The sequence below is a fragment of the Aspergillus brunneoviolaceus genome (genome assembly GCF_003184695.1).
Source record: "Aspergillus brunneoviolaceus CBS 621.78 unplaced genomic scaffold BO95scaffold_7, whole genome shotgun sequence".
Classification (NCBI taxonomy): domain Eukaryota; kingdom Fungi; phylum Ascomycota; class Eurotiomycetes; order Eurotiales; family Aspergillaceae; genus Aspergillus; species Aspergillus brunneoviolaceus.
The window spans coordinates 670,209-686,330 of NW_020290737.1; the positions used below are offsets into that span (position 1 = coordinate 670,209).

Here is a 16,122-nt window from a genome sequence, read left to right on the forward strand (position 1 = left end):
GAAAGCTTGCATTTGGTGAGTTATCACTTGGGTATGGGGCTTGCAGCAGCTATAGACAAGTCCAAAACTGCTCACAAGCCTATGCAATAATGAGTTGGAGAGGTACATGATTGACAATATACCTATATCTTCTTTTCAATAGATGCCCTTTCTTACGAGTACGAGCACTGGAGAAGATAGGGGACTATACACCTACTGGCGTAAAATGACAACATTGCCCGTGATCATACCACAATAATGGTTATACCAGAGATTTTCCTTGTGTAACTTACAGATATAGGACTGTATGGTCCCCATTGCATACAAATGAAGCCAAAGAAAGAAAGTGGAAACTGAATGACATCGATGCTGCAACATTTGGTTGATAAGCCACACCCGCGCGTGGAGTCGGCGACTCGGCACGTCGTCATGTGATCGGGCCGCTCTCCGCCTGCCATCACAGCCTCTCGACTCTTTAGGCCACCATAATTGTTTAAGCTAGCCCCCAAGAGCCGTTCTTTCACCCGATGGTCAACTGGGGCGATCTCAGGAGTGGGCTAAAGCACTGAAATAATCTCCCCGACCACCCTGAATTCGCTTTCGCAATTGCGTCCACCCTATCCACCTTTGGCGCGCATCCGCATCCGCATCCGCAGTCGCAATCGCGGCCACAACCTACACAGCCCGCCCCCCTCCTCCAAACCCCGACAACAGCGATGCTTTGTTCGGGACAACCTGCATGCGATCTACTGTGACATGAGAACACTATTGAATTCACAGCAGCTTCTGGAACCCTTTTCTCGCATGGAACGCCACCATTAATCTTTCCCTGTCTCGCCTGTCATGCCCTCATTATCCGAGTATCCCCATTCTTACGGCCGGTCCAGCATCGCAGGCGATTCTGGTTCGGATGACGATCTCGACCTAGAGGAGCTCGACCCAAGCACAACACATCTTTATGGCGCACATCGTTTATCGAGGGAAGAAGAAAATCAGCAAAGGAGTCGTGGTCCGGGCATAGCGCTGCGGAACCTCCGTGTCGGAGTTGGGAACCGGTGGAAGCGAACCACTTCTGGAACACATGGACGGTTGGAGGATACAGAGGGATTGCTCGAGGACCAAGACCGCGATGACGACGGACTCCGAAGGTCGCACGCCAGTTCGCGCACATACACCGACGATGATGCCCCTCTGCTTCACGCACGCCGGCGTAGCTCTGCTCGCTCTCTCAGGGATGTGGAGCGGTTGTCGCAGAAGGGCCCATGGCGATGGATTCCAGGTCTCAAGGCTGCAGGCGCTTGGTTCGGCTCCTCTCACCCTCCAGCAGCAGAGGATCTGAATCCGACCGAGACCAAGCCCCCGCGCGATGTGTTCGTCGGGCAAACGCAGCGGTTAAAATACCCACCAAACATCGTATCGAACGCCAAATACACTCCCTGGAGCTTTCTGCCCCGTACCCTTTACAACGAATTCTCTTTCTTTTTCAACATATATTTCCTCCTCGTCGCCTTGTCACAAATCCTGCCTGTGCTCCGAATCGGTTACATGTCTTCGTATATCGCACCTCTCGCCTTTGTCGTTTCCATCTCGCTCGGTAAGGAAGCTTTGGATGATATTGGTCGCCGGCGCAGAGATGCCGAAGCGAATGCGGAGGAGTTCACCATCTTGAGCTTTAGTGGGCCGGCAGGTGTTCTAGAAGTGACGAAGAGATCAAGGGACCTGAAAGTCGGCGATGTCCTAAAGGTTCGCAAGAATCAACGCCTGCCTGCAGACGTAGTGATTCTCCAGAGTCTCTCTAATGACACTGCTGCTCGCCAAAGTTCCGCCGTGGAACGACCTTCGAACTTGATTCTGGACGACCATGGAGATGAACCCAGCACAAGCGACGTGACAAGTGAAGCCAACAATTCCTCGGCCTGTGACACCTTCATACGTACGGATCAACTAGATGGAGAAACAGATTGGAAGTTACGCCTGCCCTCCCCACTGTCTCAAAGTCTGGCCCTTCGCAACTTTACCCGACTCAAGATCACTGCAAGCGCACCAGATAGGCGGGTTAACGAGTTTGTCGGTACCATCGAGCTAGGATCCTCTTCTTACGACCCGCACGTGGACAAATCCAACCACGAGCGAGACCAAGACGATCAAGAGTCCCAGCCAAACTCCGCCCCTTTGACGATTGACAACACCGCATGGGCCAATACCGTTCTTGCATCTAATAGCATTACTTACGCTGCTATCATCTATACGGGGTCGCAAACGCGCGCTGCGCTGTCAACCTCTCCGTCACGATCGAAGGTTGGACTACTGGAATATGAGATCAACAACTTGACTAAGATTCTGTGCATTTTGACACTTGCCCTTTCAATAGTTCTAGTTGCGCTGGAAGGGTTTCAACCGACCAATGACAAGGTCTGGTATGTCGCTATCATGATTTATCTGATCTTGTTCTCGACGATCATCCCGATGAGTTTGCGAGTCAACCTGGACATGGCGAAGTCGGTTTATGGCCGATTCATTGAAAAGGACAAGGATATTCCTGGGACGGTCGTGAGGACAAGCACCATCCCCGAAGACCTGGGTAGAATCGAATACCTCCTTTCCGACAAGACAGGTACCCTGACGCAAAATGGTATGTCACCTTTTGCTATGACAAGAGACAGATTACTGACTCTATCCAGAAATGGAGCTCAAGAAAATCCATGTGGGCACCGTGTCTTACGCCAATGAAGCGATGGAGGAGGTGACTTCTTACATCAAGCAAAGTTTCTCAGGAGACTCCCTCACCACGCCATCAGCCGTGTTCGGAACGCAAGCGGGCTCCGGGGCGGCTCCCCGCACACGAAGGGAGATAGGCTCGCGCGTTCGAGATATCGTCCTAGCTCTTGCGCTTTGCCACAATGTTACCCCCACTACCGACGACGAGGATGGTGTCCAGGTTACTAATTACCAGGCATCGTCGCCCGACGAGATTGCCATTGTTCGGTACACGGAGGATGTCGGTCTGAAACTGGCCTACCGCGATCGACAGACCATGGTTCTCGAGTCTGCTCACACCGGCAACGTTGTTGTGCGTGCTCGGATTCTCGAAATATTTCCGTTTACGTCCGAAAGCAAGCGGATGGGGATCATCGTTCAATTCGAGACCGATGAAAGCATTTTGGACTCATCCAAGAACGAAAACGAGATCTGGTTCTATCAGAAGGGTGCAGACACCGTCATGACCACGATTGTCGCTGCTAACGATTGGCTTGATGAAGAAACCGCCAATATGGCTCGTGAGGGCCTGCGGACTTTGGTGGTGGGAAGGAGGCGATTGTCCGAGCAACAGTACGCAGAGTTCACTGCAAAGTACAGACAAGCGTCGCTCGCCCTACAAGGGAGAGATGCAGGTATGGCCAAGGTGATTGGCGAATACCTGGAACGGGATCTAGAGCTTCTCGGGGTGACTGGTGTGGAGGACCGTCTCCAGAGGGACGTCAAGCCCTCCTTGGAGCTTCTCCGCAACGCTGGAGTGAAGATCTGGATGTTGACAGGAGACAAGGTCGAAACCGCACGCTGCGTCGCGATTTCCGCCAAATTAGTCGCTCGTGGACAGTATATCCACACTGTCGCCAAGGTCAAAGATAAGTCTACGGCTCAAGAAGCCCTGGACTTTCTGCGCAACAAGACCGACTGTTGCCTCCTCATTGACGGCGAGTCCCTTGCTCTCATGCTGAGTCAGTTCCGCTCATCCTTCATTTCTGTCGCCGTGCTCCTTCCCGCCGTTATTGCTTGCCGCTGCTCTCCGACTCAGAAGGCCGAAGTCGCCGACCTCATCCGCCACCACACCAAGAAGCGTGTCTGCTGCATTGGTGACGGTGGTAACGATGTCTCCATGATCCAAGCTGCGGATGTGGGTATTGGTATCGTGGGCAAAGAAGGCCGACAGGCCTCTCTCGCTGCGGATTTCAGCATCACGCAGTTCCACCACCTCACTAAGCTTCTGGTCTGGCACGGGCGCAACTCGTATAAACGATCCGCCAAGCTAGCGCAGTTCATCATGCACCGTGGTATCATCATCAGCGCCTGCCAAACAATGTATAGCATCGCCAGCCATTTCGATCCCAAGGGTCTCTTTATCAACTGGCTCATGGTGGGGTATGCGACGATCTACACCAGCGGGCCAGTTTTCTCACTCGTCTTCGACCGGGATGTCGACGAAGAACTGGCCAACCTCTACCCGGAATTATATAAAGAACTCAAAACGGGGCGCAGCCTCAGCTACCGCTCCTTCTTTACCTGGGTCTTTGTATCCGTCTTTCAAGGGGCGGTGATTCAGGGCTTGTCCCAGATCCTCCTCGACACGATCACGGGCCCTCGTCTCATCAGCGTCTCGTTCACCGCGCTGGTCATCAACGAACTTCTGATGGTTGCCATCGCCATCACCACGTGGCACCCTTTCATGATTTTCTCGATCATCGGCACCGCCCTGGTCTACGCCGCGAGCGTCCCCTTCCTGGGCGACTACTTCGATCTCGCGTACATCATCACCCTGGATTGGCTCTGGCGCGTCGTCGCTGTTGTCGCCGTGGCGGTCGTGCCTGTCTGGGCCGGGAAACTGATCATGCGGTCCTGGAGTCCGCCCAGTTACCGGAAAGTTCGGGGGTGACGGGCCCATATTTATCCTCTTAGACTTGACTCTCTCCCTCTGTCCGGCCACCTCTTGTGACTTGTCTAGCTAGCCCTGCTTACGGACCGTTGTCCTCAGCGATCAATCAATCCTCCTACTTAATCTCAAGTCCAGTGGGCTGCTTAGCTAGCACACCGCGGTCCATAGACACACTCCGAAATGACACACTACTACATCTCAAGCTTGAATCTGCACCCGATCGCCATTCTCCTCGTAAAACTAAGTGCAGCACAGTTCACTAGTCACACGCTGCTTCGATAACAGACCAAGGATCCATAGTATACCCTAGTTACTCCGCGCCACGCACAACTAGCCAGTGGAGGCGGCACGGAAGTGACAACGTAGGCCCAGTACTCCGTACTATTAAGACCCTTGCCCCCGGCCCACCTGTATCCCACCCCCACCCCCACCTCCACCCCCGCCGCGCCCCTCGTCGCCCCGCACCGCTACTGGGTCAGTAACCTCCACGAGATCCCCCTAGGCTACGGCATCGCATCGCGAGCCTTGCGCCCTGCGTTCCGGGGCAAGGGATGGGATGGGGGTACGCTACGCGGCTGCTGCGTGAGCTTGCGCGCCGGTTGGCTGGGCCCCCGGGAGGGGGGGAGGCGCGGTTCGCGATGGGGTCACGTTTTAGGATCAGGACAGGGGTGATACTATGGCAGGATATGTTGAGTTACTTGGGTTTTGCGCTGCATCCATCTAACCAAACATTATGCGTTCTCGGAGCTGCAGCCAGCCCCTCAGCCTCCCCCAGCTTCATTGCTCAGAAAGACTATCGTTACCATCTGCATGCGTCTTACCGCCTCAGAGCTATTATCTGCTCTGAGTGAAAAAGTAGAAAAAAGCCTTCCACTCCCCCGTGCGCATTTCAAGGTCCCAAGCTCTGAGTAGGCATCAAGGCAAGGAGGAAAGACCCCTCCTCTCTTCAAAAAGAACCCTGACTCCTACCGGCTTATTAAACCAGAAATTCTTCGTCGTCCACTCCTTTTCCGGCTCGACCAGACGTACTTGAAACTTCCACAGAAGTACCGGTAGCAACTTGTAGATCTCGCAAAGAGCAATCTGCAATCTACAGTTAGCCCGGCTCCGGCTTCCCTTCAATTCTCATAAAACTCCACAGAACATGTCAAAAAAAAACAAAAAAAAAAAGAAAAGAAAAACTAGCCCAACACTCACATTCTTCCCAATGCATGTCCTCGCGCCATGCCCGAAAACAAACATCGCCCGCTCCATCGGCACCGGGTCTCGATCCAACCAGCGGTCCGGGTTGTACTGGTCCGCGTCCCGAACACGTCGCGGTCGTACTGCACCACGGCGGCGTTGACGCCCACGCGGTAGCCGGCGGGGATATAGACGTCGGAGGCAAGGGTCACCCCGCCTCGCGGCATAATCCGAGGCGCGGTGAGCCCCACGCCCGGGTGCAGGCGCATCGCTTCCTCGACGCACGCCCGGAAGTAAGGGAGCTGGGTGGTGGCCTCTTGGTAAGAGACGGGGTCGGATATCCTGCCGGAGGCAAAGGTAGAGTCGATCTCTTGCTGTAGCTTGGTGTAGACGCGCGGGTCCCGCATGAGGTAGTATAGGGTACTGGGCATGGCGATGGAGGTGGTGTCGGCCCCGGCGAATCTGAATTGCAAATTGTAAGAGAAGAGATTAGGTACGAAGCGGGGGTAGAAGATTTCAACAGCTTTGCACGGGGGGACCGAAAACAGAAACCAATAGTTTGAGAGAGAGGACAAGAAGGGGATCAGGGGATCAGGGCACTATACAGAGAACTGTGCGATTCAAACATGGATATGCTTATGGGTGAAGTTGAGGGCTGGGCCGCGGGGCCCGTCGCTGATCTCCAGCACCTTGCGGAGCATGTCATGTTTGCGGTTCAACTGGTTGTCCTTGTCCTTGAGCTCGCGAATCCGTTGCTCCACCGCTTGGATCGAGACGATCTCCACCATCTTTGAGACGGTCACCGCATCCCGGAGAGAATTTGACAGGAGATAGGTTGAGATGAGAAATGCTTGCTGGAGGTACGAGGGGAGGGTGCCGCCGACAGCAAAGGCCGGGAGCATCGCGTCGACCGCCCGCCCGATGTCGTGGAGGTCACGATTCTCCCGCATCATCCCAAACATGCGATCATAGAAAAGCTCTCCAAGCACATCGAAGGCATACCTAAACTCTTACATGAGTAGGTTCTCTCTCTCTCTCTCTCTCACTGCGGAACAACTTCTTCCCTCCAATTCTCTCTTGCCAGGAGGGAGGGATACGTACTTGATCAGCCATGGGCCCAGATCGACCGCAGTCTTCTGCTGGGCAAACGTGCGCGTGGCCTCGATGAAGACTCGCGTGCAGTCATCGATTTCTGGCTCGGATTCCAGAATGCTGCTCATCGAGTAGACTTGATTGACGATCCGCCGCCGCTCGGAGTGGACTTCCTCATCGCGGGTGGCGAAATGGCCCGCGTATCTGACTTCATTCGGCGCCGCCCAGATGTCGTAGAACTCGCTCTGCATGGTGTACAGTAGCACACCACCCCCATGAACTTAGTTCACGAGACGATGGAGTCTGGATGTTGGCTTTGTTGTGCTCTAACCTTGGCATAGTCTCGTTTCGTGCTATATATGACCTTGATAGCCTGTGGATCGGAGCAGGCCACCTCGTCGGGTGCTATCCGAACCATGTAGCCTAGAGTCGAAAGTCAGATGCTCGTTGATGACACATCCGGTGGACAGCAAGGAAACTCACCATATCTCTTGTGAAGGGCACGTTGAGTGTGCTCCATCCGCCCTGTGGCAGTATGATAGACGATCCATATCCGGCTAACTGAGGCTAAGAAAGGCCCGGGAATCGAGCGTAGAGGATGAAAGAATCGACAGTATATGATCCAGCTAGCCTCATAGATTATGAGCCCGACGGTAGCCAGCTGGAAGAGAAGAGCTGGAGTGTAGAGAGACTTTGCAATGCCATGATGGTTTCTGTAGGATGGTTGATGAGTGTTGCCGAGGAAGATGTATTTGGGGGGGGGAGAAGAAAAGTGCTTGGAAATGAGTGAAAAATAGGCTTCGTGGGGAGAGAGTCGAGAAGAGAGAGGCTCAAGGAAAGGGACAAGATTGCCGCGGACATGTCCTCACTTTCTTTCTAACTTCTTTCTAATTCCATTTTCTTTGTCTCTTGAACTTGCTTTTGCCCAATACAGACTAGAACCAGGTTCTGAACCAAGTCGAATTGGAGCTACTGCAAAGCTCCTCGACATAGTGGCACAGCAAGCAAACAAGAAGCAAAAAAAATGATAATGATAAGCGTTGGACAGGTACTGTAACTGCACTAGTGCTGTTGGACATGATCTTCTGTTTCTCCACCTGCGTGCAGGAGGAGGCAACCCTACAAACCCCGCGCAACCAAATGCCTTCTTCAACGTGAGTTGGAAGCGCGCTACGTGCTCTGGCCCAACAATCGTGTAATGCTCACCGTCGACCTCGTGGTAGCGAACATCCTCTCTCACAAAATTGACCGAATGATTGAGCTTCGTGTTGCGATACTCCTCGCGTGTCCGCGCTACCACCTTCAGCGGTTGGCAGTAGAAAACATCCATACTTGTCACGCTGCCGGTCGGAGAGTACCCCCACCCAATCTGTTGCAGTGACCATGCTACATTTGTCCAGGTGAGTAGCGACTCCTGGGTTAGAGCTAGCTCCTCGCATCGTTGAGTGCATCCTTCCGCGAGCACCCGAGAGACCTGTTCGGCTGGGGTCAGCGCGCGCAGATCATCCGCCATAGCCTCAGACTGCTGCTCGGTCAAGACGCCACAGAAGTGGGCGATATGCAGCATCCCGGCCGTATAATCTAGGGTCCGCATCCGGTCTAGGATGTGGGGTGGCAGGTTGAAGCACCCCAGAAACCGGACCTGGTCCCCGTTTTCTTCGAGCATTTTGCTCAATTCAAACGCGATCATGCTGCCGTAGGAGTAGCCTGCAAGAGCGTAGGGTCCATCGGGCTGCTGCGCCTTCAACGCCCGATAGTAGGTGCTCAATACGTCGGATAAGTGCGCGAATGGCTCCTCGTCCAGGCTGAATCCCCGTGCTCGCATTGCGTAGATCGGCCGGTCGGGGAAGTACTGGACCAACCCGAGGAAGACTAAAATCTCGCCTATGCCCGGGTGAAATAGCCAAAGCGGCACTTTTGACCCTTGCGGCTGCAAAGTGACTATAGGCTGATATGTCTCGCAGGAGGCTTTGCAGGCGTTGTGTCGCAAAGCTCGAATTGCGGACGATAGTGAGTGTATTGTGTTGTTGGTGAGCAGCATGGCCATGGGGACTTCTGCTATCTGAAAGCGGCGTTCAATCGCGCGCTTGAGCCTGATCAGATCGACGGAGCTGATACCCATGTTGAGGATGGCGTGATCAGTAGTTATTTCCGGCAGATCAAAGAAGAGCTCGTGAAGTAATCCCACTAGTGCCTCCTCCGTCTTATTCTGTGGCGGACTAACGTTGATACTCTGGTAGGATTGGATAAGTTCATTGTTGGTCTGTTGCTGGGTGTGGTATTGGCCTTGTTCGAGTGCCCGGCGAATTTTGGTACGCGACAGCTTGCCCAAGGTCGTCTTGACAAGCTGGCCAGGCGCCAATGGGAGTACGTGCGGTCGCGATCCCACCATCGGTGAGACGATTTGCGAAATAGATGTCAAGGTACTCATACGAGCCTCAATATCATCTGTGGGATACGTGTGCTCGTAGATCAGGGAGACAAATGTGGTCGGATCATGAATGCGCCGAGAAAAACCCCGTCCCCCTGGCTGCTACCCATGGATAAGTGCTACGTGTACTACATGAAAAGGTTGGTATAGTGAATGTGTGCGGACATATGTCCCTGCCCTGGGGATGTAATACTCAGACAAGGGTCCATCCCGCTCAACCTATGGCTGCCATCCCCGAACAGTGACTGGCAGTAAGGTACCTGGTCTGTACTACCAATTAAGCATGCCTTGGCTCGCACAGTGAAGCTTGTAAGGCACATGGATATGATTCACTGCAAGTCATATCAGCACTTGCCACTTCTGGTAAGCCCACAGCCATCGAGTTGGTCCCCGGGAGGGTGTTCTTTATCACGTGAGCTATTCCTAGCCCTTGTTTGAAACAATTCTGTAACCATTTCACCTGCAAGAGATGGGCAGGTGACTTCTATTACCTTACTGCCACGATTCTATATCAATGCTGTGCTCTCGACAAATCTACGACATGGTTGGGATGAATGTAACTAGAAGCCGATTACGGTTAAAGCTCACACTGCCCCTCATCCTGGATGAGGTATAAAATCGAGTGCTATGCCCCATAAAGTGAGCTGATCCCAAAGCTATGAGCAGTGAATAAGCCTAGGATATTTCCGGTTCCATTATTTAGCCCAAAGACACTCCCACTGCCATTGCTCTTGAACACCCCAAAGAATACTTTCACAAAGTCCCCTGGCATCTGCACCATGAAATTCTCAGCTGCCTTGCTCAGCATACTAGTGCCCCTTACCTCCTCCGCCCTAACCATCTCCCCAACCTCGACAGAGAACAATGACCCCGCCATCGAATGCGGCGACCTAGGCGTCATGATCATTCCTGCAGCGGATCTCCCCGAAGGCGTCCTTCCCAGCGACGTCCGCAAGTGCAGAGAGCATCCACTCGGCCGCAACCGGTACCTTGAGAGTGCATCGCTGGCACCGCTAGACCCGGTGGATGTCCAGGCCTTGACGGGCAATACGGCTTCAGGGGAAGCACGCTCAGAACCTAAGCACCTCAACACTTCCGAGCCACAGGCCTGCTACAGGGATGCGCCGTACGGGTGCTCGAAGGGATACTGCTGGAAGGTCTGCGGTAGCAATGGCGAGTGGTGCTGGACGGCCAAGGGCGGTGGGGCCGGGGCTTGGTATACCTGCAATCGGTATCAGAATTGTGGCACTGGAACGATGTATGTGTGTGGAAGGAATTGCCCGAGTTGTGGGTGTGGTTGTTGAGGTTTCTGCACCATGCATCAGATGAGTAAAGGCTGGTGAGCATGGGGTTGGAGTACAGTACCGTAGTGTTTTGGGAGAGGATACCATATATGCCCTGGGCAGTGGATAGTCAGGTGCTTCTGGACCTGGAATATTTTCTGCTCCCTACTATCGGACTGAGGTAGCTGGAATCGTGATGAATGTCATATAGAATTCATGTCATACTTATAATGACTAAAGTGGTTTCCGCCCCCACCAAATCTCACCTTCACCTCCCAACTCTCTTCTCCTTTTACACTTCGTCAATTTGCTTTACTCAACCTCTTTGCTCACCAGTACTATTCAAATTTAAACTCTCTCTCCCTATCATCATGGGCGCATCCACCGAGATGTGCCCCCTCCTTTTCCGTCTCCCGGTAGAACTGCGATTGCAGATCTATGCCCTGTCGTTGAACCGCGCCGTGCCCCCGCACAGCCTTCTCCGCGTCTGCCGCCAAGTGCGGGCGGAAGCACTCTCCGTCGTGCTGCGCAAGAGACGCTTCTTCGAGAGGCTAGACCATCTCGTAACATGGGTTCAGCAGAGCCCGGCGCATCTGCTACCTCTGGTCCGATCCATTCACGTCAATTGCATCGTGGGCAGCGCGTTGTTCGCCGCGCCGGCGCCGAAGCAACCCACATTGTGGCAAGAGATGTACCAAAGCATCGTCTCGACGGCCTCAACCCGCGTACCCAGCCCCGTAGGTCCTCTACCTGCATCCGTGGTCGCAGAAGCACTGGCCGCGCTGAGTGGGGTCCGCGACTTTGGGATCTTCGTCATGCAGAACGTCGCGCGCCTTAGCTCGCCCCAGTTCCTCGCCGACCAGCGTCTGCTCCTGACCACTCTGGGGACCCGCATGCCGCAGATCCAGAAACTGGAGCTGGACATCGACTTCGTTCCCTTGGATTTTCTGCGTTGGTTCGCCGCCGAGCTGCATCACCTGACAATCTCAGGCTACGCCGCGGCCGCGGACAACAACAACGACGACGATGACAAGGCAACAGACACCATCGCTATATTCCGGGCCCTCAGACACCTTCAAAGCTTGACGCTGCTGAATGAGATGAACACGTTGCTGGCCCGCGTGGTCGACAAGGATGTGTCCCGCCTCGCTCCGCTTGTCGCCGTGACGCCGGAGGTGGTGCAGGAGATGCATCCGCTGCAGGGGTTCGCGATCACGAGCTTGCACGATCGACAATTCGAGTCCCACTTCCTGACGGCGGCAATGATCCGTGCGCTACTGCATACGCATGCGGATACCTTGCTGAAACTGGAGATCTGGAGCGACGGCCAGGTGACCGATGAGGTGGCCGTCGAGTTGACGAAGTTGCTGCCGCGGTTGGCCCAGTTGAGAACTTTGAGGCTGCACTTCCGGTATTCTCAGGCTCTAGGCCTTGATCTCCAAGAGTTTGTGCTGCCAACTATCGAGACGGTTGATTTGCAGTGCGAGAAGTGCTAGTCCAGCATCCTTGGATCGGTCTATACATACGAAACAAGGTTGAAGCATGGTCGACCAAACAAATACAGGGTATGCTGCTTCCGAACGCTTCTTCCGTTGTCACCTATAAGTACATAATAATTACGACATCTAGAGAATCTCATAAAAGCCTTCTTCCTCTCCCTATTCCTCTATACAGCTTCTCCCCTTCCCCTGGCCTCATTCGTTCCCAACGCTCAGACCAGAAATCTACCTCAGAGTAGGATACTCCGCCCTAGCCAAGGTCTTCACCTGGGAGTACCCCGTGCCCGGCGGCACGGGCCCGTACACCGCATCACCCTTGGTCCACATCACCTCCTGCTTGTTGGTATTGGGGTCGACCTTGATGATCTGCTGCACCTTGGAGTTCCGGGTCAGAGCGGGATACTCGTACACATTCCACACGTTTGTCACGGGGTTGGTGCCGTCGTTGGCCTCGGGCGTGAAGAAGTAGACGGTGCCGGTACAGCTCTCGCCCATCGCCTGGGACAGCAGGGACGCCCAGACCGTCTGGGCGTTGATCTGCTGGGCCGGGTTGGCTGGATCCGGCAGCGTCTCGACCAGGTTGGCCGACAGCATTGCGCTGTGGTAGTACTGCTCCAGCACGTTGCCCCAGACGATGCTCATCTGGCTGGCCGCGCTGGCGGGCTTGTTCTGCGTCCACCAGTCCTGCGCCAGGGTCTGGCCCGTGGCGCCGCCGAGCCCGAGGTAGAAGAGGCAGGTGTTGCTGTCCAGCGGGTAGGTGCTCTGGCTGCTGATCGCTTGGTTGAGGGTGTCCATGCTGAAGGTGTAGGTGTTTGTCTTGGGGGGGTTGGTGGCGGGCTTGCTGGGTTTGCTGGGGATGCAGCCTCTTCTGGTGAGGGCGTTCTCGGGGTGCACGGGGGTGAGATCGGAGGTGGTTACAGGGAGGGCGTGGGTGAGCTGGAGGAGGAAGAGGAGGGCGGCGAGCGCTAGGGCTAGCAGGCGGGTGGAAAGCTGGTTGAAGGAACGCATCGTGGGAATGATGCTCGAAGGATGGGATCAATGAGTGTGGTGGCAGTTGACGATACTGCTTGCCGATGCGAGGAATCAAAACGAGGGACTGAGGCGTGATTGACTGCAAACAACAAATGAGTGTATGGGTGAGGAAAGGATCTCAAGCTTGCTATCAGGGGATGTAATTGCCCCGTCCCTTCAACGACTTTATAGCACCTGCATCTCGGGTATCTCGGGGCTGATCGCTCTTCACAGGCCATGAATCACACCGGCCCCTGAAATGCGATAGATCACCATCTCGGGGTCATGGAGTTGGGGCGGTTTCCATCCTCTGTTCCAGTCGCTATGACTAGATCGACAGCGCCAGCAGAAGGATTCCTAAATCAGAGGGTTGATTCCCTTTTTGGGCACGTCTATCGTGTTCCTGGGGCAGCCAGGGCAATTCAAGTCGAGAACGGCTGGTGCATGGGCTGAAGCGTGAGATGCTGTTTCAGCCACGACTCGACATCACGCCATGCAGAGGAGTCGCGCCCTCATTTGATCCTACGTTGGGGCGATCCTTCGGCCTCATAATCACGGAAGCGCGTTTGGGAGTCTAAACTTGGCTCTTAGTGGTGGGGGCCAAGCCATATACGAAAATTCGATGTCTTCCCGTGCTGACAGGACCGAGAGCCCCCATGCAGGTACGATCAAGAGCCTCAAGTAGTTGAATGCTTCGGTTCAACTCCTGTTTCTTGGGGGCCATAGATCCTGGAGCCGGAGGTGAGAATGAATCAGGATGGGAGAGCATCACCGGCTGAGGATTCCCAGAATAGCGGGAAAGATATAAGAGCTCCTCCCGCTCAATGTTCTTGGTCGACCCAGCAGCCTCTCGCCCATAGTCACACGTTCCAGTCACTCATTAGCTTTTTGAATTCTTGAAATATTCATCATGAGATTCCTCGTTGTGCTCCTACTGGTGGTTCAGCTGGCCTCCGCCCTGTTCGGGATTGGAGGGAAGTCCAGCAAGAAGACGACCACCAAGCAAGTGGCTGCCACCACAACCAAAGCGACGACGACCACTACCCATGCACCTACAACTACCACTACAACAACAACTACAACCAAGGCCACCACTACTACCACCACTACTACATCAACCACAACTTCAACTACGACTTCAGCTCCATCTTCAACGACAACGACAACCACAACCAAGCCTACCACTTCTTCAACTACCACCTCAACCTCTTCCACAACAACTACCCACCCTACTCCCAGCACCAGCAGCACAAGCACAAGCACAAGCACCAGCACCAGCACCAGCACAAGCACAAGCAAAAGCACCAAAGCCCTAACCTCACCAACAACAACAACCACCAACCCCACCACCTCCACAGCCATAACCTCAACAACCTCAACAACCAAACCCACCACCTCCACCGCAATAAAATCCACAACCACAACCACAACCACCAACCCCAACCCCTCCACCAGCGCCGTCACCACCCACACCACCAACCCAAACCCACACTCGGCCTCCTCCGCCATCGTCCAGCCCGGCACAACAACCACAACACACACCGTCGCCCCCTCCGGCAGTGCAGCACACACGCTCACCTCCTCCTCCAAATCCACCATCACGCCAGCCACGACCACCTTCTCCTCCGCGCACCTCTCCATCACCTCCTCTTCGGCCATCCCCTCCCCCTCCTCCTCTGTCTCCGTCGACTCCGCCCTCTACGCGTACTACTCCTCGTTGATCTCGCTTGCCTCCGTCTACGACGAGGCCAGCGCCTGCGAGTACGTCGCCTCGTCGACGGGTGTGGCTGCTGCTACTGTCGCTGCTGCGTCGAGTACGGCATGATCGGGGATAGAGGGGAATTTCGGTGCGGGAGATGCTTTGGCGGTTGGAGATAAGGGGTTATCGGTTTTTCTTTGTCAGTCTCTCTTGGTTTTTCTTGTCTTGATAATTTTCTTTGTTGCTTGAAGGGTATGAGGGTGGGAGAGCTGTACGATACGATACGAGCTGCTGGGGGGGTGTAGAAGAGACGAGGGGAGGGGAAGGGAAGGGAAGCGGGGGATGTATTCTAGAATGTATTGAGCTGCGCTGTATATCTCCCGGCGGGGATTATCTCTTTGGATATATTCATCTTGTTGTTAACCAATACAGCAGTAATTGATGTACCTCTTCAGTTGTTCTTGTTGTTGTTCTTGTTGTTGTTCTTGTTGTTGTTCTTGTTGTTGTTCTTGTTGTTGTTCTCGTTGTTGTTCTTGTTGTTAATGTTCTCATTGTTCTCAACGTTTCTGTTATTTCTTTTGTTTCGATTTTTGTTGTTTTTACATTCGGTATCTTGTCCGATTCTCTTCTACTAGTACTCAGGCGATTGTACTGGACACACTATCTTCGATCCGTAATTTGTGACAATCGATAGCTACCACGGTCAACATATCTCCTACACAGGTATTGGGGTGCTACCAGACCACGCCAGAATAGGTGGAGGTGTAGTGGTGGGGTAGGGGCGGAGGGGGATAATGTCATAAGCTAGTAGGTTAGGGCTGGAGCTCAATTCGACGGGGCCGTTCGGTGTGTGTATCTGCAGCCTCGGACGGGCTGATCTACTTACTACCTTGCTGTAAGAGCAAAGTGGGTTTGTTACCCGTGTGAGGTAGGGCTAAGAAGGAGTTGGTTGTCAGAAAATACGTAGGCGGGTCTTCTCCGAATCAAACTCTCTGATTTGAAGAGTAGGGCGTAATTTGAGAGAAGGCCTCGCTCGGTTCTATAATGCTCTTTTATTCAAGGGGAACGGAGTCGATGCCGTCGCATGAGAACCAAAGACCGTGCGAGTGAAAGAGTGAAGCACGTTTCAGCGATATTCAGGTGGCTATGGTGATGAAAGCATACTGATGAAAACTTCTTGAAATTAAGTCTAAGCGGAAGGAAACCAGGTGGAACGATATGCGGATGCAATCCAGGAAGTATACCGACCCGGAACAACAGCACACCCCTTAATACTCGGTACAGGGGGAGGGATC

General features: G+C 54.0%; 7 protein-coding genes across 7 annotated transcripts; 4 read left to right on the forward strand and 3 right to left on the reverse strand.

The window, feature by feature from the left end:
- The first annotated feature begins 483 nt into the window (after nt 1-483).
- Nucleotides 484-4,834, forward strand: BO95DRAFT_479209 (aminophospholipid-translocating P4-type ATPase NEO1). Its single transcript, XM_025590094.1, has 2 exons — nt 484-2,611; nt 2,661-4,834. Exons 1-2 carry the CDS (start codon nt 823-825, stop codon nt 4,628-4,630), a joined length of 3,759 nt encoding a protein of 1,252 aa, XP_025446470.1. The 5' UTR covers nt 484-822; the 3' UTR covers nt 4,631-4,834.
- A 475-nt stretch (nt 4,835-5,309) lies between these two features.
- BO95DRAFT_505186 (cytochrome P450) lies at nt 5,310-7,526 on the reverse strand (the record flags this gene model as incomplete). Its single annotated transcript, XM_025591151.1, has 6 exons — nt 5,310-5,713; nt 5,828-6,274; nt 6,439-6,814; nt 6,914-7,149; nt 7,236-7,327; nt 7,388-7,526. Coding segments are annotated over 6 exons (1,458 nt in total), but the record flags the coding sequence as incomplete, so codon positions are not given.
- A 519-nt stretch (nt 7,527-8,045) lies between these two features.
- Nucleotides 8,046-9,158, reverse strand: BO95DRAFT_327042 (thioesterase domain-containing protein; the record flags this gene model as incomplete). The annotated part of the gene is made up of 1 exon (XM_025581865.1): nt 8,046-9,158. A coding segment is annotated over one exon (1,113 nt), but the record flags the coding sequence as incomplete, so codon positions are not given.
- A 956-nt stretch (nt 9,159-10,114) lies between these two features.
- BO95DRAFT_505203 (uncharacterized protein) lies at nt 10,115-10,639 on the forward strand (the record flags this gene model as incomplete). The annotated part of the gene is made up of 1 exon (XM_025591152.1): nt 10,115-10,639. The coding sequence occupies one exon, from the start codon at nt 10,115-10,117 to the stop codon at nt 10,637-10,639; it is 525 nt and encodes a 174-aa protein (XP_025446473.1).
- A 209-nt stretch (nt 10,640-10,848) lies between these two features.
- BO95DRAFT_479211 (uncharacterized protein) lies at nt 10,849-12,114 on the forward strand (the record flags this gene model as incomplete). Its single annotated transcript, XM_025590095.1, has 1 exon — nt 10,849-12,114. One exon carries the CDS (start codon nt 10,849-10,851, stop codon nt 12,112-12,114), a length of 1,266 nt encoding a protein of 421 aa, XP_025446474.1.
- Nucleotides 12,115-12,342: 228 nt separating this feature from the next.
- Nucleotides 12,343-13,208, reverse strand: BO95DRAFT_479212 (uncharacterized protein; the record flags this gene model as incomplete). The annotated part of the gene is made up of 1 exon (XM_025590096.1): nt 12,343-13,208. Exon 1 carries the CDS (start codon nt 13,123-13,125, stop codon nt 12,343-12,345), a length of 783 nt encoding a protein of 260 aa, XP_025446475.1. The 5' UTR covers nt 13,126-13,208.
- A 495-nt stretch (nt 13,209-13,703) lies between these two features.
- Nucleotides 13,704-14,982, forward strand: BO95DRAFT_250523 (uncharacterized protein). Its single transcript, XM_025581421.1, has one exon. The coding sequence runs from the start codon at nt 14,039-14,041 to the stop codon at nt 14,951-14,953; it is 915 nt and encodes a 304-aa protein (XP_025446476.1). The 5' UTR covers nt 13,704-14,038; the 3' UTR covers nt 14,954-14,982.
- Nucleotides 14,983-16,122: the final 1,140 nt, after the last annotated feature.